The 24,046-nt window shown below is 45.0% G+C and overlaps 1 protein-coding gene across 1 annotated transcript in view; it reads right to left on the bottom strand.

Moving 5' to 3' along the window:
- ANKH (ANKH inorganic pyrophosphate transport regulator) overlaps positions 1-24,046 on the bottom strand; it is a 162,010-nt gene that overhangs the window by 31,019 nt on the left and 106,945 nt on the right. The window contains exons 3-8 of the mRNA XM_055246359.2: positions 18,134-18,252; positions 15,523-15,606; positions 10,707-10,877; positions 8,798-8,932; positions 5,506-5,598; positions 1,399-1,494 (exon numbers count right to left, since the gene is read on the bottom strand). Coding sequence (XP_055102334.1) covers positions 1,399-1,494; positions 5,506-5,598; positions 8,798-8,932; positions 10,707-10,877; positions 15,523-15,606; positions 18,134-18,252 — 698 coding nt within the window. The remainder of the gene's footprint in view (positions 1-1,398; positions 1,495-5,505; positions 5,599-8,797; positions 8,933-10,706; positions 10,878-15,522; positions 15,607-18,133; positions 18,253-24,046) is intronic.

Here is a 24,046-nt window from a genome sequence, read left to right as displayed (position 1 = left end):
GAGCAGGGCTGCCTAGGGAACCGGCCCTGCTCAAACAGGCATTGCTATCAGCAATTCTGCAGTGAGGCAGTGCTGGAATAGGTTCCCAACACCCCTGTGTTCCACAGGGACAGGCTGGCAAAAGGGGCTGTGTTGGTGGTGACAAGGGCAGCTGAGGACACGAGGTCATGACTCGGCAGTGTCAGAGGTCTTCTGTGATAGGCACTGCCCTTGTGACAATCTAATTAGGTGTTGGATCAACGGATCAAATATTAAGCTGCAGGCTTTCAAAATGTCCATTAAAGGTTTAAAATGTACGCAGGCCTTGATTTTAATGGCCCACTAACAGAGCTCATCAAGCTCCACGGTTCTTGTGATGATGGTAAGAAGGACCCAGCCCCTGTGCTCCCGTTATTGGCATAATCCAACACCTTCATGGCCTTCGGTCCTCTTTATTAGTTATTGACAATGACAACTGCACACATCTCAACATTTCTGCAAATATTTCTATTGTATATGCGAATGTAAGTTTCTACCGGATTTAATAGGACATGTGTTGTGACAACAATAAGCAAGGAAAACAGAACCGAGTTCAAAAGACCCTTATTTCTTCTTATTCTCTTCTCATCTCCATCTTTATAACCCAAAGGGCACAGTCTCCAACGGAAGGCTGTTTATAAACGATAAGTTTTTTGCCACTGTTGATAAACACTCTAAAAAACCTTAAATTATATACCACGTCCTTTGGACTCTAAAGCATGTACCTATTCTATCCATGTTTTTTTGAATATTATCAATGTTCAAACACATCTGAATTACACACAGGGGCTTGATAATGAAGGATGTGTGTTGTTTATTTAAGGTTGCGCATAGAAATACTGACAGGCTCTGCTGCTGACACAGTGTCACACGTGCTTGCTCACAGCTGTATCCTCAGCAGACAGATGGGCCTGGGATCCCACAGGGGCTCAATGCCTATGGGCACGTGATGGCCAAGTAAGTAGGCTATGTCAGCACAAACATAACTGGAAAGGAATTTTTACTGGGGAAAACTGAAATAACGCTGATTAAATTGGGAAAAGAGACAGGGATGGTTGTAAAGTTGACTTTTGATGTTTAAAAAGTGGGCTAGAAATTTTTCAGCAAGACAAGTGTATTATTCCAATTAAAGGCAACCTCTTCCTTTCTGCAGCATTTGAGAAGTCCCAAGAAATGGCTGACGTAGGTCCTTTATTCCTAGACTCAAGGGCCTCCTTGAATAACAATCACTCACATCTGAAGAAGAAAGTGTATTGAAGAGGTTGCTAATTAATCTAGCATCACATTACATTGTGGAAAATAAGATTTCCCCCTTTAAAATAGCAACTTGCCCCTTTACAAAAACCAAACAGAGAGAAGAGACAGAGCCTCTGTCCTTACCGTGAGTGACAGTGCCATGCAGACGAAGGTGAACTTCTTGATGTGGGCCGCCGTGACTGTGTTGCTCGTGCTCACTAGTTTGTTGCTGGGGTTATTCTGGGGAAAGAAAACCACAGTCAATGAATGGGCCCGGCTTATCCTTGGCTGAACCCACTGGGGGATCTTGAAGAGCATCTTGCTTTTGTTTTCTCTGATGTGTCTGAATTAGAGGTTTCAAGTGACAGTTTGCCAGGCGGCTGTCATGTTGAGTGTCTCTCGGGCAGCTGCCAGGTCCCTGCACAGGATCATTCACCTGAGTGAATTCTCGACTCAATGCCCTGCAGCTCGTCCAATTCAGTCACCTCCCCTCTGCCTGGGCAGCCCATCTCGCCCAGTCCTGGGGCTTCGGCTCTGAAGCCTGCTCCTGCCCCACGCACCCCACTCCTGGTCCCAGCAGACCCTGTGCCTGGCCACCATCGGCATCTCTCTAAATGCCATGGCCCTGCTCAGTGGCCTCCAGGACTCCTCTCCTCCCTACCAAATGGACTATAAATTCCACTGGGCATTCAAGGCCTTGTGCAATCTGACACAAACTCACTTTCCAGCCGTGACTTCTCCACTTCTAGCCCAAATGGGACTTCCTGCTTCTTCCCCTGACACACCTGGTGCTTTTGTTCCTCCTGCCATTGAATCCTGATTTTCAAAAACATCCCTCTTTCTAAAGCCCATCATCTTCGCAGCCCATCTGTTTCCTAAAGCCTCTCTGACCTTTGACCTCCAAGCTGGGCCCCACCTCCTGTAAAGCCTGATGGTCCTGGAGCTCTCTGAGGGCAGGCACCACGTCCTGTCATGCGTCCAACCCCAGCGAGGCTGTGCTTGCTGAGGTGACGCCCTGCATGTCTCCCCTTGAATCAGCACAACATCTGCGTAGAAAAGATGCCCCAAGAACGTCTGCTGCACTGCATTTCAAGCAGGACTGCGGGGGGCTCAGATGTCCCCGGCTTGACAGTCAAAGGGGCCTGCCGAGGCTCTCCAGCTGCACTGCTAAGCGTGCTCCTCACCCCTGCAAAACAAGGGCCTGGCCCCCGGACCACGAAACTGGCAGAGAAGGATAACCCTGGCCTCATTATGGACCCAATTAGTCCCAGAGCCGACTCACAAAAACAAACCCTGAACACCTGGCTCCGCATCCAGCCGCGTGAAACACACACCCACAGCTACTACAGGATCCACCTGGAAAAGAGCTTGTGCTTTTCCTTTACTGGGAGGCTAAGGTCATTTCTCAAATCCCTTCCACCACCAGCACCAGCCTCTGAATGAGTATACGTTTTCTTAATTCTAGTCTCTAAAACATAGCTGTTTTCTAGACTGTTCTATGGCAAAGTACAAGTCCCACTGGTTGGAGACCTCCGTGTCCATTCGCCCTGGATTTGTTAGAGGACCGAGGTCCATTCACCACTGCTCTGTAGGAGCAGTGCCCTGCTGGGTACGATGAGGAGGCGGCCTATGTTGGAAAGAATTAGGGAACCTCAGCAAAACACACATACTGCCATGGGGACAGCAACGTACCACAGCTCCTTCAGGGGCACTGTGATTTGCAAAATGGCACATATTCACATGAAGATCGTTGAAATAAACCAGCAGGTATCATTAGATTGGCACTGGAGTTTCAGTTTGTTTGCCCAATTGGCTCAGAAGCATCCTTTTTTGCAGGTCACTGAACATTAAAGAGAATCTGCACTAGTGGAAACCTCTCCCAGCTCAGACTTAGCTAGAACTCCCAGAAGGTATGTGAGAAATTTTAAATTTCTGATTCTGGAGCCCACAAAGAAGCTGAGGATTTCAACTGTCAATGCAGCAAATTCTGGAAGGTCCACATGGAGGTGCCTGAGGTTTTGGTGAATAGACGGCATTCACATAAATGGCTGGTGTAGCTCGCTGGAATGCTTGGCAACAATGGGCGAGGTTTTAAAAGGATTTGGAGTAACTTGAAGTTCTGGCTAGAGGTATGCTCGTTAAAGGAATTTTTTATAGCTCCTAGCCTCTGTGATCAAGAATAAAGCAATGTTTTTCTTGGATGCTCTTACTGAAACCATACAGTGTTGTATTGTTAAATTTTATTATTTCAAGGCGGCCAAAAATCTCAGATGAGACCTAGGCAGCCAGGAGGTTCTAACACTTCAGCACTTGCCCTTCTCATCAGTTTCATCAGATGATCACCTTATTCATCAGGATCTAGAACTGAAATTTAGCAAGAAGACATATATTCATGCTGGTTTTCTAAGATTTACTTCTATACGCACATGCCTTGAAATGAAAACAATGATTTCTATCTATAGACTGAATTAAACCCACTCAAACACAGTGTCTGCTCTCTCCAGCAAGTGACTCATGCCTTCTGAGTCCACTCTCAAAGGCCTGTGAGGCAGGAACCAGAAGCATTTCTTAGGAGATGCTCTGCATCCTGATGCTGCAACTGAATATTCCCAGTAGGTGATGGTCCTAACTCACAGTCCAGTAGGTGGTGGGTCCCAACTATCAGTCCAGCAGGTGGTGGCTCCTAACTCACAGTCCAGTAGGTGGTGGGTCCTAACTAATGGTCCACTGAGGAAGTTCCACACTCAGTACAGGGTTCTGGGTCTATCGCCCATTAGCTTAGGCAGGGGAATCCCTCACTGGTTTTCAGGTGGGTTACCCTTCCCAGGTGACCATGGGTAGGGAAATAGAGGAGGCAGGTGATAGAGACAGGGAATGGCCTGGGGGCTGGCAGTGGAAGAATGCCCTGATGGGGAAGTGGGAGCAGGCTGTGTGTGGGGGCGGATGTGTGTGTGTGTTTGCACCAGCACGCATTAACAGAGAAACTGCTCAGGAACTGCAGGAGCAGAGGAGGAGGAGGGCAGACGTGGGTGGTCACTCCAGACTGGATCCTCTGTCTCCACCTCACACTTTCAGAGATGCTTGGAGGGGTGCCCTTCAGCCAGGCTATAAGGTGTGGTGGGGAAGAGGGGGTCCCTAGGTCCCTGCTCCACAGGCCTCGCCCCTCTCAGAACCCACAAACGGTCTTGGGGGCATTTTGGAAGCTGGTGGCCATGTGAAAGGAGGAGGGAGGCCTGCAGCCTGTGGCCTAGCCTTGTTGTGTGGCTTCCCAGGGCTTCCTGTGCCCAGGAGAGGTCAGGCTGGCGGCGGGGGAAGGAGGGAAGGGCCAGCATTACCCAGGGTCCAAGGCCAAGCTGCCCATTCTGCCAGAGTTGAGCGCTGCGGACACCGCTGGCCAGGAGGCTTCCCCTCCTCACTTCACAGGCTCTGGCTGGGATAAGACAGCGTGATGCCGGCAGTGGCTGCTAGTTTTGCAGACATTCAAGGCACAACAGGTGCCCTTCACAGTAAGAAGTGGCAGTCTGTTTGCTTCCTTCCTGTGTATCATTTTAAAACACTGTAGACTATTTTTGGAGTATGTTTCACCAGTCATTTCTTTTAGAGTATTAAAAAAGTCTATAGGTTTAAATAATAACGCTATAAAATAGACTTTAATTGAATGACAGCAGGACAGTGCTGACTGGGTCATAAGTTACAGGGCAGAAGGGTTATGTGACTCCCATGGCTGGGGAGACACAGCAGCTGTCAACAGAGGCTTTCCACTGGAATACGTCTGCCATATCAAAACACTGGACCCAGGTCTTGCCTATGGCCAACTTGAGCATGCAGGTAGGCCGGCCCACAGAAAGACAGCCACGCCCGGCTTCCTGTCTACACCTTAGCCACCTGGTATGGGGTCAGCAAAGTATTCGTTTAAAGAAACAAACCACAGAAATAAAATCCCATAAATTGATTTTGGGGGAAGGTTATTTTCCCTTTCGCAAACAAATAATTTCTCAATGAGAATAACCTGAAAGTAACCACAGGACGATCACTTTGGAAAAGCATCCTGGGATCAGCATCAAAGGTAAGCTTCAACTTGCCCCTGTTATTTTCTGAGGAAAATATTCCTTCAATGCCCCCAACATCACATTAACCTTACAAAGGGAAGCAGGATTGAGAAGCAACAAAATGTCCCTCATCAGAGAGCCCTGTCTATCAAGCAGTCATTTCAAAAGCTTGTTTCAGACACGACACCACACGGGTTCTCACCTTGTCGAAAGCAGGATAGACAGCACGGATTTCCGTCAACCAGCCGTATGGCATGTGACCCACAGGGTATGTGGCTGTCAAAATCGCCACTGCCTGCAACAGGAAGAGGTGGCAGTTAGCAGGGTACCAGCAGAAAGTCCTCCAGGAGCTACAGTAGGTGACAAAGCACACCAACTCAGGTGCAGCCGCTGAGGACAGAGCCCTCTACACTGGGTGACGAACATCAGGCAGGCACAGGATGGCCCGGGACGGGGGGAACTGACAGCAAATTGGGCTCCTAGGCGCAGGCACTCCGCCGCATCTCTGGGAGTGGAATGAGCCAGTCAACAAAGTGGACGTGAAACGAGGGGGATGTGTCACGTTTTACGCAGATCCAATGAGAAACAGGTGCAGACCACTGGCTGGGAAGCCAAGATTCCTTTTTTTTCCCCTCTTTTTTTTTTTTTCCTTTTGAAGGAGACTAGAGTTTTATTATTACTCAAATCAGTCTCCCCGAGCATTGGGGTCAGAGATGAAATCATAGGGAGTTGGAGCTGTCTTCTTGTGCTCAGTCAGTTCCTGGGTAGGGGCCACAAGATCAGATGAGCCAGTTGATTGATCTGCGTGGGGCCAGCTGATCCATCAAGTGCAGGGTCTGCAAAACAAGCACTGATCTTTGGAGCAGTTTAGGGAGGGTCAGAATGTTGTAGTCCCCAGCTGCATGACTCCTAAAGCATAATTTGTAATCTTGTGGCTAATGTTAGTCCTACAAAGGCAATCTAGTCCCCAGGCAAGAAGGAGGTCTGCTTTGGGAAAGTGCTGTTACCATCTTTGTTTACAAACTATAAACTGTAAGTTTCTCCCAAAGTCAGTTCAGCCTATGCCCAGGAGTGAACAAGGACAGCTTGGAGGTTGGAAGCAAGGCGGAGTCAGTTAAGTTAGATCTCTTTCACTGTCTCAGTCCTATTTTTGCAAAGACGGTTTCAATCCCTCCCTTTGGGTTTTATTACACCTTAATCAAGTGTAGGCTGCAAAGATGGGAAAAGACCATCCATTGCTCTGAGAAGCCAAGATTTCAACCCAGGTCCACCCGACTCCAGAATCTTTGCTTATTCCATTGAGCCACACAGAACCCTCTAGTCTAGCCCTATTTATTTTGGATTCTCAAAATGAAATTGCATTTCATTTTGGGTCAAGAAATTGACCCTGCTCTCTGGGGGGTCTCTTACTTGGGATCCGCCTCTAAGCCTCCACTCTGTCCTTCAGGGATGCTGACATTTTGCGTGCTTGTTGATGGCTCCGTGCTAGTCTCCTTCCAACCCAATTCACTCCCAGTCTGTTTGGTCAGTATGGCCCAATTTAGATTTTTTAAGTTAAGAAAATTAAATACATATTTTGTGCAGAAAGCTATCAATGTGCTTCCATGAAAATATGAGTTTCTGACCAGCCATGGTAGCTCATGCCTATAATCCCAGCACTTTGGGAGGCCGAGGGTGGAGAATTGCTTGAGTCCACGAGTTCGAGACCAGCCTGGACAACAAAGCAAGACACCGTCTCTACAAAAGAAATTAAAATATTAGTTGGGCATGATGGCTTAGGAGGCTGAGGCGGGAGGATCGCTTGAGCCCAGGAGATCGAGGCTGCAGTGAGCTATGATCGTGCCACCACTGTTCTCCTATCTGGGTGACAAAGCAAGACCCCGCCTCTTAAAGAAGAAAAATAAAATGACAGTTTCTTCCCTATGTGAATTAAAAGGAAGAAAAGTGAAAACAAAGCATCTAAACCTACATCCTGGCAGTGTTCTACCCTCTGCCTAGCCTGCGAAGGAGGAGAACAAGCTTCATCTGTTTTAATTAACGAAACGGCAATGCCCAGAGGTTCCAGGAACATAAGGCAAGTCCCCGAGCAGTGTGAAGAAAGTGTGGTGTGGCGTGGTGTGCTAGAACAAAAAGGAGCTTTGGGATAGGGCGGACCTGGATCCAAACCTTCACCTCATCGCTCCCCAGCTGTGCGAAGCACCACATCTCCCACGGCTCCCCCTTCTTGCTGCTCTGGTGGAACAGTAAGAACAATAATATCCATCCCATAGGGTTACTGGGGAGTCAAGGAAATGTACATAAATGCCTGGCACATGAGCAGATGACCAGTAAATGCCAGTGCTGTACCCCATGTGCTGTTCCTATATGCCATCGAGAGCAATTTTCAAATGGCTCTAATGGATAATTTGTCCTTTTTCTTTTTTTTTAAAGGGGAGGATGGAATTCTAGCACACAGGTGGTGGGGGTCCCATACTTTTTGTGAGAAACTCGAACTGAAGTATTCGAGAACAAAAACTGTGTGTTACAGTAGCCACCCAAGATGATGTTCATGATTCAAAAAACAAAATCCAGGAACACACCGAAGCAAGAGAAAGCGTTCTGTTTTTGATTTACGTGCTTCTTTTTCCAGGAGAACATGAGCAGCTTCCCAGGACATGGAAACTGGCAGGCACTCTGGCTGGAGACATGCTGACAGCGCAGTAAGGGCTCCGGGCGGCTCCCCTCAAGGCAGTGCCTGGACAGGGGGCCCTCGTGGGCAGCCATGAGCCTTCCTCGGGACCAGCAGTTCCAGAGATGGAATTAATTCTCCAGAGGACAGTGGAGGAGGAAGCCAATGAAGTAATTCTATTTGTTCAAACCCAACTTGAAAGAGGTAAAAATGAGTCAACTCTTTCTTTGGAGTGGCTGCCAGTTTCTAGATAAAGTTTGTTCAATCAAGGAGCTCCCCATCTGAGGCGGGCATGCCAGGCGCGGGTGTGGTGGTGACGAGTCGGGCAGCACATGCAGGATGGTGAAGGGCAGGTGAGGGCAGGCCGGGTCAACACAGAGGCAGCGGCCCTGCAGCCACTGGGTGTGTCCCACTCTGCTGCCACGTGGCATGCTTCATCGTCCTCTGCCACCATGGTGAAGAGGCAGGTGCTGACTCCGTGGACATGGAAAACTGACCGGGAGTCAGAAAACCTGGATTCTAACACTAGTCCAGCTTCCAGCTAGTTCTGTGTCTTTAACCTTTTCTTTCTGTGCCTCACTTCCTCATATTTGATAAGTAAGAAGGATGTATGACATGCGTGACAGGTTTTCTCCCATAATCATAAAAATACACAATTACATAAGTCACTGAATGAGATCTTTATGGCTTCCTAGTGTGACTGTCTGTCATGGAATTTAATATTGGGGAATTACTTGAGCTCTCAAGAAGAACTGGAAATCAGTTTCAGCACCCCCCTGCCCCACCAAGGTGATTATAAGCCCCACATCCCCAAAGCATGGCCTACCTCTGTGGCTGCAGAACTGCCACCAAGGTCCCGGGAAACAAAGAGGTTAACAATAGGGCGACTGATTCTCTGTGTGGCCAGAATTAGAGCCAAAGGCCACCAGAAGCTCAGCATCTTTCTTATTGTCGCATCTCCCTGCGTTAAGAAACGAAGATAAAAGTTACCTGAACTCTAGAAGTAGAACGGAAAAAACGATTCAGAATCAAAGCTTTTCCTTCGTATGTTAATCACGAGCCAATTCACTATACTTGAAAGTAATATAAGGAAAAGTGTCTGTAGACAAGCCAAGTTGAATCAAAATAAAATGTTCAGTCTTAATAGAAATTAACTGAGACAGCTGGCAAGCTGTTGCGAAATTAAAACACACACTGAAATTTAATGGATCCTAAACAGTCTTTTCCATACTGAGACTCAGGGAATCTCTAACCAAGGTAGAACCCACATCTAGGGCCTGAGAAACAGGTTTGAAATTAAGTCTTTGTTAATCTCATCAAATGGACTGGCTAGAAGCCATGTCAGGAAGAGGTAACTCTTAGAAATAAAAAAGTTATTATAATTTATTTTGGAATCCGTCAGCTCATAAAAATGTGCCTAATTATTTTGGCAGTGTAGAAATTGACTACAGAGGTTCTTATTCTCTCGGAGCTCTCACAGACATCATGTAAACTGTTCAAAAGCATAATCAAAATAAAGGCATGTAAAGAACAAGGGATTTCTAAGACTTCTGCGGCAAAGGTGTGGGATATCTTTAAAGCCTAGCTTTCATTATGCAATTTTGGTTTTGATTGTTCACAAGGGTGAGAGTTACATCATGGAACCATCTTGGCCACTTTACCTTCGTTTGCTGGTGGCTAAATGTTAAAAGATGGATTGTTACGGTCAAGACCAATTGTGGTTGGCCTAGTGATGGGATAACTAGATAGGATTTTACTGACAGCCTGACCTCGGATGGAGGTAAGTGGTCAAAACAATTACTGCTTGACACGACAAAGTAATGTGTGGCCCAAGTGGGGATCAGGGTGAGGTGAGGGGATGAATTCAGGGCTGTAGATGCCTTACAGCTAAATGCAGACAAACCGAATGATGTCTCATACCTACGGGTAGGGAAAATTAGCACACACAGAAATCAGATAATGTTTATACTTACAACAAACAGAATGCTTTGGTCATCTCTATAAGGTTCTCTATCTCACTCCTACTTGTTTCTTATTCAACTTTCAGGGCACAGCAAGATCTACCTCCTCCAAGGAGGCATCTTACACTACATCACTGTGTTCCTTCTCCCAGTGTTAGTGGCTCCTAAATCCTCATGCAGGTGATGTGCTGTCTCAGATGACTGTTTAATTGTTGCTTCTGTATGGTTCTGATCTGCCAGATGGGATATGATGCTGCTTGAGGGTAGAGACCATATCTTAAAATTTTCTGTGTTGCCCTGTGGTACCTAATATTGCGCTTGGTCCCCGGGAGGCACCTGAATAAGGGACTGGGATTGGCCATTGAAGAAAGTATAAACAAAACCTGGATCCCTGCTGTAAAATTAAACACAATGAAATATAAACTCAAAGGTATCGTGGGCCCTAAAACCTTTGCTGACTGCAGAATAACTCATAAGAGCAAGAGAAACCACGAATGTCGTCTCTGTTCCTTGGCCACAGATTCTCTGTGCCTCTGTCTCCTCCTATGGGATAAGGAGGCTGGACAGTGACATCTCAGATCACATCCATCTGTTAGAGTTCATTAATCCTCCAACTGTCTTTCCCTGCAGACATCTAGGACTTGGCCTCTGGGTATGACATCCTGGCCAATTTCATGTTTTGATGTCATTGATTTCTCATTTTACATAGAGGCGGAATACAGTTTTATTCTACTCTGAGTCTCAGACAGACTGCTGTTGGGTTGGTAGACGTACCCCCAGCTCCGGGCCACTTCTGTCGGGGATTATGTCGTGAATGTTCTTGTAGTAGCCCAGGCACAGGGTGGTGCAGCGCACAAGCGCGCCCATGTACAAGGAGAGGATTGGGATGAGCAGGGGCTCCCGGCATTCCAGGTGACTGTGAAGCAAAATGGCTACAAAAACAACCTGAGAGAAGGGAGAACGGGAACAGGTCAGAGGGGAGAAGTGGGAACTGATCGACAGAAGCACAGGGGCACGCTCTTGAACCTGAGACAGACCCCTGAGCAAAGATCTTGACTTTTATGCAAACAGAACCAAAAACTGGATGATGACCCAATGTCGCTCTCATGTAATTCAGGTGCAGATGTTTGGGATTCACTGGAGGAACACGGATCATTTTGTTATACCCACCATTAAAATTCTTTAAAGCAACTACAAAAATCTTTCAAGGCATCTTTTTTAAGGTTATTGCTTTAAAAAAATTTATGCAGTATGTTTTCAAGAATCCATTGGCAATGATTGACTGGAACATACAACTATTAAAATAATGACAGCATAGAAAAGCACTGCATGTTTGCACCAAACCAAGAGATTTTTTGTACCATTGTTTGAAACCCATTAACTTAGTAAAATCTGAAAACAAGACAAAACAAAACAAAACACCCCTCGAGAATTGCCACTGAAATTGGAGGCATTATAAATAATTTCCATTTTACCACTGGTGATTGGTGATTACCTGCTATTTATGCCAAGGTGGCACTTCAAAGTACTGTGCGTGGAATCTATTTACTCATTACCAACTTAATGTAGCTTTTCCCTCTAGAGGCTGGACACTCAGGTGTGTATGTAACACACACCTGAGGACTAGGCTACATTTAACAAATAAAAAAATAGTAGTGATCAATGACATATACTGGAAAATAGACATTAATGTTTATAGGATAGAAGGCACTAAAAATGGGCTGGGTGCCATGGCTCACACCTGTGATCTCAGTGCTTCGGGAGGCTGAGGCTGGAGGATTGTTGGAGGCCAGCAGTTCCAGACAACCTGGGCAACTTAGTGAGACCCCATCTCTATAAAAGATTTTTAAAAATGAGCCAGGTGTAGTGGTGCACACCTGTAGTCCTAGCTACTTTGGAAGCTGAGGTGGGAGGTTCACTTGAGCTCAGGAGTTTGAGGTTACAGTGAGTTTTGATCGTGCCACTGTACTCCAACCTGGGTGATGGGGAGACCCTATCTCAAAAAAAAGTCACTAAAAATGCTGCCAAAAAAACACCAACAGTAATAATTATAAAACAACTTACATTAACATTTAAAATACTAACCTATAAAACTAGAATAGGTTGAAATAACCAGAGTCAGGAGAGAATGAAATTACAATAATGTTTATATCTCTATTCTATGGTACAGTCTCTAAATCAAGCTTAACAATGTATTAACCTCCCTGTCCTGCAGAAATCAGAGGATCAGCCCAGCCTTTGTCTAGAGCCCTCCTGGGATCCACTCATTCCAAAGACCTCAGAAGCATACGGAGAACAAAAGCAGGACAATGCATATTCCTGAGCTACATCAACCTTAATGGCCAAATACCAATGGAAAAACAAGCTGAAGCATGTAAAAATCAGGACTGCAGCGGTGGGAGGGCCGGTGGGAAGGAGCGTGTGACTGAGGAGCGGGTAGTCAACAGAGTGAAGATCAGGGAAGCTGCCTGCTGCGTTTAATGGCAGGAAAGTCATTAGTAAGAATCATCTGGGTAGACTGATGGGGGTGAAAGTCAGCCTCAAGTAGGTACAGAATGAAAGAGAAGTGAAAAAGACAGTGAGTAGAAGCCACCCTCCCAAGAAGTTTGGCTATAAAGTGATAGAACTGTAGCTAAAGAGTTAGGTGAAATACACAGGAAGCTTCTCGTTGCTGTGTTAACATGGCAGAGATCTGAGTGTGACAGGACAAGGGAAACGATGCACGAGAAAGCAGGGAACAGGTTCCTGAGGAAGCAGCATAGGCCAGGACCCAAAGGAGTGGCCCTGGATGGGAGGAGGGACACCTCCTCCCCTACAATGAGAAGAGAATGGGGAGGATGCAGGGTTGGAAGGTAAGTGTGTAGGTTTGTTGGCTGGAAGGTGACGAATTTGATTGCTGCAATTGACTCTGTGAGGTGGGAAATGAGGTCATATGTTGGGAGGTGAGAGGTAGAGAAACACTCTGAAATAGTTCCTACAGAGTCAGCAGAGGTGAGGGATAAGATTGTGCATTTACAGTTTGATTAGTCTATTCTGTTGTGTAACCTTTTGTAGAAGCACCGCGCAAGTGGAGGAAGATGCATAACATAGGGTTGGTTCAGAGGAATTTTCTCAGAAGGCTGAGATGAAAAGGCAGGAGATAAGGGAATTTACAGGAATGCGGGAGATGTACACATTATGATCTGACCAGCCTTGGAATGTCAGCTGACCTTGAAAGGCAAGGGCTGATGATAGCAGAGGAGTTACAGGATGCAAAGTCCAAAGACAGCAAACAACCTTGAGAATTCTCACCTTGATATCAAGGAAGCTAAGAAGGTCCAGATGACCAGGGGATAAAACAAAAACAGCAATATGTTTTCACAAATCCCTTGGCAATGATTGACTGGAACATATCACTGTTAAAATAATGATGGCACAGAAAAGCACTGCATGGTTGCACCAAACCAAGAGGTTTTTTGTACTATTGTGTGAAACCCATTAACTTAGTAAAATCTGAAAACAAAACAAAACAAAATCCCCCCTCGAGAATTGCCATTGAAATTTGAGGCATTATAAATGATTTCCATTTTATCATTGGTGATTGGTGATTATGTGCTATTTATGCCAAGGTGATATTTCAAAGTACTTTGCATGGAATCCATTTACTCATTACCAACTTAGATATGTTTTCATACCTAACAAACGTTTTCAGGTAATGAGAGGAAGCCTGAGGGTAAAAGACTTAAAAAGAGAATTTATTCCCCCAGCCAAATTGTGGCAGGAACTCAAGCAACAAGGTTTAAAATAACTACTCCACCAGGCACAGCCTGAAGCCAGATGGCATCTGAACTCGGCTTCCACGCTCCCACTAACCAGATCTGTTTATTCTGAACTTGTAGGCCTTCCCTCAACAGGCAAGGGCCAGGATCAGGTTTAAAATAGAGGAGGAAAATGGCTGTAGGTGTATTGGCAAAGTCTTTTTCAGAGACAGGCTTTTCTTCTTCTGTCTTGGATGGCTACTATGTTTATTTTAGGCAAAGTTAAGAGTTCTTTTTTTTTTTTTTGCCTTTAAAAAAACACACATCTACAAATGTGTGCTCACAAATGCTCACCGACTTGCTGATGCCAGTGTTTGAAATTAGACAGGCTTACTGAATTTCAAATGAAGTGATTAGAGTGAATAAGGCAGTTTAGTTCATCTCCCATAGGATACAGAAAGTGAGACTGGGACAAAATTCTCTACTAACTCTTAATTAACAAAGACATACCAAAGAATGGTGGTTGCTAGTATTGCTAGTATTTACACACACACACACACACACACACACCCCACACACATCCACACACACACGGTTAGTAGAAATCCATTTAAATTACTTATAATAGTGATCCATAGAGTAAACACGATTAATCTGGAAATTATTGGTCTTTAGGGAAGTACTAACAGTTCAACAGTAGATTATTTCAAGAAGGTGGCTAAGAGATCAGGGTGTGCAAGAAAGGAAAAATGTATGGAAATGTTCACAGAATAGAAATGAGACTGGGCATGGTGGCTCACGCCTGTAATCCCAGCACTTTTGGAGGGCGAGGTGGGCAGATCACCTGAGGTCAGGAGTTTGAGACCAACCTGGCCAATATGAAGAAGCCCCATCTCTACTAAAAATACAAAAATTTGCCAGGCATGGTGGCAGATGCCTATAATCCCAGCTACTCAGGAGGCTGAGGCAGGAGAATCACTTGAACCTGGGTAGTGGAGGTTGCAATGAGCTGCGATCGTGCCATTCGATAAGAGCGAAACTCCATTTCCAAAAAAAAAAAAAAAAAAAAAAGAAATGAGAATTTGGAAAGGCATTTAGAGATACAGTCTAACCTCTTCCTCTATGAAGAAATCATTCTCCCAAATCCCTGACTGTAGGAACTTAGTCTAATTTATAAATCATAGGAATTCAATCTATTTTTCCACTAAAATTGTTCATGCGCTATCCTTGGTAGAAGAAGAAAGGACAGAAAGCCAGGGCTGAGTGCCAGGGCTCAGAGAATTGGACCCAACAGAAAGTGGGATGTAGGCCTTCTTCTCAGACTGCATGGAAAGGTAGCTGAATCAACTTCCTGGTTCCTTCTAAATGTGGGGAAGTGACCTGTGAATGGCAGCCCTGCGTGGTAACAACAGAGGATTATAAGAACATTTAAGAATAATTCCTAAGAGCCCTCCCTCTAGAACAGAGTGACAGACTTCATAGTGTTAGGCCACGCAGAGGGCACCCAGGCAAGTGCACAGTGACCCTAAGACATGCCAAAAGGTACTAGGTATGACTTTATGGTCATCTCACATGCATGCTGTTTAAAAATAAAGGTCAAAACTCCTTTATTTAAATTTAAATTCTTACAACCCGTATTCTAGCAAGATTATACATACTGTTATTACAGGGCGCTCTCTTTTCTCATTCATTTAGCAAATATTTATTGCGGTCTCTATGTGATGTAACGGTGCTGGCAAAACCAGGTTGAATGCAGAGGGTACTGCACAGCGAATGAATATAAATCACACATCAGTTACACACGCCAGAAAGGGACCCTGAGGAGCTCTGATTGACACACAGACCATATTTACCTGAGCTATGACATCTGAGATTGAGGCACATCCCACCAGGAAACTGTATTTGTGTTTTAAGAGAATGCCAGCATGGGTCCATGCCTGCCAGAAAGAAAAGAATTTGGCATGAGATACACCTTCAGGATTATGCTGTTTCTGGTTGTTGCGATTTACCGGGCATTCCTGAAATACACTTTATACCCCCTCAAAGCCTTAGCAGCCCAGGTCTGATAAATCTTTGGTTGGTAAAATTACTGTAACTTGATCTGGTGGCTGGCTCCACATTAGAGTTTTCAGTGGAGTGAAGGACTGCACGCAGGTATTTATTTAGTACCAATTGTATGTAGACTAGAGCGCTATTAGGTTTGTATGCCTGGCAGGAAAGCTGAAGGAATACCAAGAATGGAGGAAACACAATCTCTCTCTCTCAAGCATCTCAGTCCCAAAGCAGCATCCTTCCCACGTGATGCAGATCATAATGAGGGCTCTCATTTGGGTCTGAGTTATTACAGTCATTACCGGTGCTCACTGACTGATTAGGGTCTACTGTTTTCTTGCCTTCAAGTTTGGGCAGGATCTGACCTGACACTTTGGGAGATGAGGAGGAGGGTGTTATGAGGGGAGCAGACGAAAAGCCCGGGGAACAGCAGGTCTGGAGAAGGTTTCAAGTTCATGACGGGCTCTGTTTAAGGACCATCCTTCTTACCTTCAAGGTTGATTTGGACTGACACAGAAATGACATTTCATCTGAGCTACGCACAATGAGACAAGCAGGGTCTATTCCCCAGGTCCATGTCAAGACTTTGTAGAGTAACAGCTAATTCCCTGCCCATCTGCAAACATGGCTGTGGGCTGGCTTTGTTGTCTGAAAGCCACCATACAATAAGCTTGCTGGTTTTAAATATTCTCTCTCCAACCAATATATCAGCGCCATGCTGCCAGGGGTGAGGGGGTGGGGAGGGAGGAGTTGATCTGGTCCTTATAAATGTTCATTATTTTCATTTTTATAAGCCATCTCTTGCTGTTATACCAGGGTCTCTGGGGGAACTTACAGAAGAAACATGGAAGAAAAGGGTACCAATTACAAATGTTCTGGTGTTCTATTTGATTTCAGAAACTCTCTTATGGCAAATAAATACAGCTAAAGGGACATGGAATACTAGGTCCTTAAGAATCTGCAATTCACTTTTACTAACAGTCCTGAGTTCCTGGAATTCACCATATAACTGTAATTCTTCTATGTGTGTAGATTCCCACTTCAACACAGATGGGAGGACAGACCTCAGAGCAACGGCATGGACCTGTCTAGGAAGCTGGGCTTCGACTCTTTAGGGACGTCAGAAAGGCCACCTCCTTCAGTTCTCTAACTGGGCTACCACCATGGGCTAGTTCAGGCACTGCAGGGAAGCCAGTTATGCACTTACATCATGCATTTAACTGTATATAAACTTGAGGTGGGGGTGGTAAAAAAAAAAACTGTACAGACTAACATATTTTTAAGTCTCCTTCCAAGAATAATTCAAAATGGAACCAAAGGAAAGGGTTTACTTTCCAGCACTGGACCTTATTGGAATATATATATATATATATACACATTTTTTTTTTGCTAAGTCTTTTTTATATTTATAAGACAGCAGAAGAGAATGAAAAGCACTGTTTAAGCACTCCTCAGTATCATGACAAAGAATTTATGGAAGTGGGCAGCCCTGAGCTAATGGGGTAAAGCTGGTTATTAAAATAATGAAACCCTACCAGTATGTTCAACAGATTCTTACTCTAAAACTGTGGGTGTCTGTGCCACACAAGTGGTAAGTTTATCAGAAAGTGATTCTGATCCTTTGATCCTGAGTATATCAGAAAAGAACTGTATATCTGCATCAAAATTTTCAAATGGGGTTTCCTGCCACCTACCAGAACTTGTGGCAAAATTAAATAAATTGACAAGATGGACTGGTTAAAAGTCAACAGGCAATTGGAACCTGAGTACTCTGATGGTGGTATAGCTGCTATGAAAATCAGTCCGCTAATTCCTCAAAAAATTAAAAATTAAATTTCCGTATGATCCAGCAATTCCACTTCTGGGTATATACCCCAAAGAACCAAAAACAGAGACTCAGATATTTGCACACTCACGTTCATAGCAGCATTAGTCACAAGAACCCAAAGGCGGAAGCAACGCAAGTATCCATCAGCCGACGAACAGATACACAAGATGTGGCCTAGACATTCACTGGAAAGTGACTCAGCCTTAAAAAGGAAATTCTGACACCTGCTACTACATGGATAAACCCTGAAGACACGCTCAGTGAAATAAGCCAATTACAAAAGGACAAGCGCTGTATGATTCCACTCTTGAGGTATCTCAAGTAGTCCAATTTGTAGAGTTACAAAGTAGAATGGAGGTTGCCCAGAGCTGGGGAGGGGGCCGAGGAGGGTTACTGTTGAATTAGGATAGAATCTCAGTTTTGCAAGATGAAGAGTTCGGAAGATTGGTTACACAATAATGTGAATGTACTTCCTGCCATTAAGCTGTACACACAAAAATAGCTAAAATGGTAGATTTTATATTATGTATATTTTACCACCAGTTAAAGAAAAAGAAAGAAAGCCAACGATCTTCTCTACTCACCATTGCGTCCATGAAAGGAAAGGCGGCGAGGTACAGGAAGGCCCTTCTCGTCTTGCTCCCCACCGACTCGTCCACATGGTGCAGTTTATTGATAATGTAGTATCCTAAGTCACTATAAGCTGCAAAGGGTCGAAAGGCATATGTGGAAATAGTTAGAAAAGGATATCTTTATATTCTTTTCATTTCAAAAGCTTAAAAACAATTTTAAATGTAGTATTTGTTCATTGTAGAAAAATTAGATAAGCAAATAGAAAAAAAATCATCTACAATCTCATCCCTCTACCCAAAGTGGGTCACAGCCAATGAATGCTCTGGGTTCTAATCACCAAGTTCTTTTATCGTTCTGTGTTTTAACGTAAAAACGAGATTGTATTACACATACTCTTTTGTAAACCACGAACATCTTTCCATGATATATTTCTACATTTTATTTCTTTGAAATCCCTTCAATGAACTGAATTTCTTTTTGAGAGTTTGCTTGGTATCAGCTTGCCCAGTCTCCTACTGTTACACAGTGAGGTGGTTTCCATCATTTTGATACTACAAAAGAATGCTTGGTGGCTAGGTTTGAAGCTAAATGTTTACACATATTCTTAATTATTTACTAAGAGAAAATTTCTAGATGTTAATATGCCTTTCCATAAAACTTTAAAGCTAGCTTTTTCACACTTGCCAGTTCTTTTATTTCACTTTTTGGGAAGAGGGTGGCAACTTAGGGTATAGTCCTGCACGCTGGAAAATGACATTGCGGAGGTGCTTTTGTAGTCCTTCCAATATCAGAATTTGTTACCAGTGACAGGAACATAGTAGGCACTCAGCCAGTACGGGCTGAATGAATGCATATGTGTCAAATAGGAATAGGGAAGAAGGAGAAAGGTCTCCTAATGTATTAGTCAGGAATCCTGACAGATATTATTAGCAAAGGTTAAATAAAATATTGAGCTATTTTTTCACCTCATTGATAGAGGTTTCGATTATATATAAAAATAACAGGCCAGGCAAGTAATCCCAGTACTTCAGGAGGCTGAGGCAGAAAGATTGCTTAGCCTAAGAGTTTGAGACTAGCCTGGGCAACATAGTGAGACTCTGTTTCTAGCAAAAAAAAAAAAAAAAAAATTAAAAATTAGCCAGGCATGGTGGTACATGCCTGTAGTCCCAGCTACTTGGGAGGTAGAGGCAGGAGGATTGCTTGAGCCCAGGAATTCAACGGTACAGTGAGCTATGATCGTGCCACTGTACTTTACCCTGGGTGAGAGTAAGACCCTGTCTTTATAAGAAAGAAAAGAAAAAAGAAGAGGAGAGGGGAGGGGAGGGGAGGGAAGGGGAGGGAAAAGAAGAAAAGGAAAGGAAAAAGGGAAGGAAAGAGAAGGAAGGGAAAAGAAAGACAAGAAAATAATAATCTTCATGTTTTTCACAGTGTCTTACGAGTGTTGTAACAGTAGGTGTGCCTACTGTTTTCATTCTCTTACAACTATGGATATTAGAGGTGTGAGTAAGTGGTTTCAAGGGGTGGGAAGCTGGAATGACTACGATCTTCAGAGAGTGAGGTGGGGCAGGTCAGGGAGAGTGCAGGAGGAAAGCTCCTAGTCCTTCCAGGCAGGGTAGAGGTGAACAACCAGAAGGTCAGCTGCCAGGTGAGCAAAGGTGCCAGGTGTGGTGGTAGCTGCTCCATCAGAACCACTGAGGAATCAAGAGAAATCCAAGAGAGGGCATGTCACGTGGCAGAAAGAAAAGAGACCTGGGAAGATGGGATTAGTTATAGCAATGGACATGGATGGAAGGAGGCAGCTGTGATGTCCCTGTCGTTTGGATCAGAAGCTGTGCAGAGATGAAGAGGAGATTAGTAGAGGTTTGACCTGGGAAGGCAGGGAGGGAGAGCTCCTGTCTGATTTTGCAGCCAGGTGAGAATTGCATTTAGACATGAGCTAAGCTGGCTGAAACACAAAGCCAGAATGAAGATGTTACTTAATCATACAAATGATCTACTTTGGGTGCTGAACTGTGGAAATTTTGTTCAAAGTTTATTGTTGCTGCTGCTGTTTATTTGCACATGTGTTTTCATTCAGTCAACAAATGTTCACTGTGCAGGGATCTGCAAGGAGACCATCCTGAGCTTGCCCACACCGCTGTCCCCACACCCACCTCTCAGCTGAGGCCACTGGCAATGGTAAAGGCAGCTGTGCCAGGCGAGTAGAGCAACGAACACAATGCCAAGTGCAAGAGCACAGGGCTGGCTAGGAATAGCTCATGAGCTAAAATCCCCTGGTGAAGGTTACGGTCACTATAAAACACCAGCTGAGGGGACTTGACTGCCGTGGTTGAAGCTGGGGACTATGGAATTGGTGAAAGGGCAGTGTTATAAGCTGAACTATGTTCCTTCAAAATTCAGATGTTGAAATCCTAACCCCTGGCATCTCAGGATGTGACCTTATCTAGCAATAAGGTCATTGCAGATATAACTGGTCAAGATGAGGTCATACTGGAGTAGAGTGGACTCTCAATCCAATGATTGATGTTCTTATAAAATGGATATTCAGAAGATACAGAGGTAGATGCACACAGGGAGAACGCAGTGTGAAGATGAATGCAGAAACCGGGGTGACTTCTCTACAAGCCCAGGAACACCAAAGATTGCCAGCAAACACCCAGAAGCTAGGGGAGAGGCCTGGACAACAGTCTTCCTCGTATCTCTCAGAAGGAGCCGCCCCTGCAACACCTTGACCTCCGACTTCCAGCATCCAGAACTGTGAAATGCTCAATTTCTGTTGCTTAAACCACCCGGTTTGTGATACTTTGTTACGGCAGCCCTGGAACACAGGTACAAGTGGCTTCTGAGACAGGGGAGAGGCTTATTTTCATGTTAAACTCTGGGGTGGCAGGAAGATCAGATGGGACATGTGAGTTTCAGCAGCTGAGAGCAGGGCATGCAGTCTGCATGTAGCATCCAGAAATACAGAGATCAATATACATAAGCTTCTCCTTGCTGAGAAGGAAAAGAAACTCATCTGAGGAAGGGCATCCCCTTTAATTGTCAGACCTAGGGATGCACTGAAATGTGACAATGTGTGACAGCAGTCACGTCTCATTCCCACCTTGAGTGAATAATGACCTTGAAGCCACTTGCTATGTGGGCTCCAGATGAACTGATGCCAAGTAGCCATAAAATGCCGTATGCTGGACACCACAATTCATACCCTATACCGTAAATCAATGAGTATTCCCGTCAAGCGACTTCGTGTCAGCCCATTCCTTGTCCCTTTTTGCCTTTTTTTTTTCTTTTGAGACAGAGTCTTGCTCTGTCTCGCCCAGGGTGGAGTGCAGTGGTGCAATCTCAGCTCACTGCAACCTCCACCTCCCGGGTTCAAGCAATTCTCCTGTCTCAGCCTCCCAAGTAGCTGGGACTACAGACGTGTGCCACCACACCTAGCTAATTTTGTATTTTTAGTAGAGATGGGGTTTCACCATGTTGGCCAGGCTGGTCTTGAACTCCTGTCCTCAGATGATCCACCCGCCTCAGCCTCCCAAAGTGCTGGGATTACAGGCGTTAGCCACCGCGCCCAGCCCCTTTTGCCTTTAAAAACCTGCTTGTAACAAAGGCTGAAAGGAGCACTCCCCAAGGCCACTGGGAAGTGTGTCCCAGATAGTGATCCTCAATCTTGGCCCAAATAAACTCTCTATATAATTTAACCTCAGTTTGGGGTTAAATATAGCTACTTATTACAATAGTTTAACAGAAACATCAAAAACAGTGCCTTCATGCAGAGTAACTGAGGTAAACATAATATTTATGGGGTCTAAGGACCGCTGGGGCGTTCGCCATCCATTCTCCTGGGGATGAGCCCAGCCCAGCTTTCTGGTTGGGTGAGGTGTCCCCAGCTCTTGCCTTCTTCAGCATCCAGGGCTGGTCCTAGCTCCCTTGGTTTCAGAGTACTGTGGGACCTTTGAGGTTTGAGGCTGCCTTTGCTTCTTTTAACTTCTTTTTATTTCAGTCTCTTCCCCTTTCAGCTACTCCGGGAGATATTTGGAGGCCAAGGGAAGAAGCTTTTCCTCTCAGGTTTTCTAACTTCCATCTACTCTTCCCCTACATGACAGAGGAGTCTGTAACTGTAGAGGTTAATTCTACCCTGGGAGCTGTGAGTATAAAATCCCAACAACTGTTCTCACCCACTCTGTTGGGGCGACTCCCTCCCTCCCATGCCCCTGAGCTATTTCCAGCTAGAGCTATTGGGGGGGTGTGGGGGGGTAATTTGTTTAAAGCGATTTGCATAGAGTCCATAATTACCAGGCTAGCTGCCTTAGCAATATTTAGCAACCTTCAGCTTCTATAAACCGCCTTACCAAGACTGTTCTAAAACAGCTTGTATTCCTTATGAAGAGCAGAACATTACAAAAAAAATTAAACAAGGTTTTTGAACAGATGTAAACAAATTTTATGATATTTCAACAGCAAGAAGACACTGACTTGACCTGTTTACAGGTCGACAGCTTTGACCCTCCTAAACAAGGGACACAGAAAGTGCCCTTCAGATCCACGGGTCCACTGACCTTAGCCAGCCAGGGCCATGGGCCCTTTCTGAATCAGTGGTTCTCAAACCTGTTCATCCAGGAGCTGTTACAAACCATAAAATGTTAATATGAACCGAAATAAGTCTACATACATTTTCCCACATCCAATAGGCAAATTTGAGAACCATTATTCTAATTCAAATTCCCAAGTCCTCAATGTTTAAAAGTCTCACAGGTACTGTTGTTGACCCACTGTGACCAGCTTGCGAGGCTTTTTATGGGAGCAGGTAATTTTACCCCTGTGCTTCTAGGGTATCATTTCCAAGGTATGTGTGTTTATATGGCTGATAGGCCATATTTAAATCACTTCGATAAATACATGCTGAGTGACTTGTATGCCTCAGGTACTGCACACACTAACACAGCTGTGAAGGGGACAGTTTCCTGCATATGGGCTGGGACACAGACATTTAATGTCACCCATCTATAATCTACACTAGGCAACACTTGTCCAGTGTTGGGGATGGGAGGCATAAATATCACCTAGGTCTTGGAGAGATACCATAAACCCATGCACAATGTAAGTAAAGTAATTGTGAAATTTTAACGCAAGAACAAGAATTCTATCTCACTGGCATCAAGACTTGGTGGAGTGGGGTTCAGAATAATTTATTGCAGATCTGCTTCTTTCTAGAGAACATTTCTTATTCATGTTTGAATTCTCAGGATCTAGCCCAGTGTGCTGACTGAATAAATGTTGAAATCCATAATCCCCAAAAGAAGTGACTGGGAGGCTGGGCGTGGTGGTTCATGCCTGTAATCCCAGCACCTTGGGAGGCCGAGGCGGGCGGATCCCCTGAGGTCTGGAGTTCGAGACCAGCCTGGCCAACACAGTAAAACCTCGTCTCTACTAAAAATACAAAAATCAGCTGGGCGAGGTGGCAGGTGCCTGTAATCCCAGCTACTTGGGAGGCTGAGGCAGGAGAATCGCCTGAGCCTGGGAGGCGGAGGTTGCAATAACCGGAGATCACACTACTGAACTCTAGCCTGGGTGACAGAGCAGAATAAATAAATAAATAAATAAATAAAAATAAAAAAAGTGACTGGGATATACTGGTAGCAAAAATATCCCTGAGTCTTCCCTCCTACTTATATCCCCACTCTTTGTCACATGATTTGGCAGTTCCTCACACCAAAAGTTAGGGTCTATTCCCCCCTCCTTGAATCTGGGCTGGCCTGTGATTTGTTTCGGTCAGCAGTGTGCAGTGGGAATGATGGTCAGCCCGTTCTGATTCCTGGCCTCAGGGAGCCATCATGTGTGCTTCTGTCCCTTCACTTGGAGTGTCACCACAGCCGTCTAAAAAAGCCCAGGCAATGCTAGTGGGGGATGAGACACTATGCAGAGGA

The sequence above is a fragment of the Symphalangus syndactylus genome, chromosome 16 (assembly GCF_028878055.3).
Source record: "Symphalangus syndactylus isolate Jambi chromosome 16, NHGRI_mSymSyn1-v2.1_pri, whole genome shotgun sequence".
NCBI classification, from domain to species: domain Eukaryota; kingdom Metazoa; phylum Chordata; class Mammalia; order Primates; family Hylobatidae; genus Symphalangus; species Symphalangus syndactylus.
This window is presented reverse-complemented; position numbering and strand designations above follow the sequence as displayed.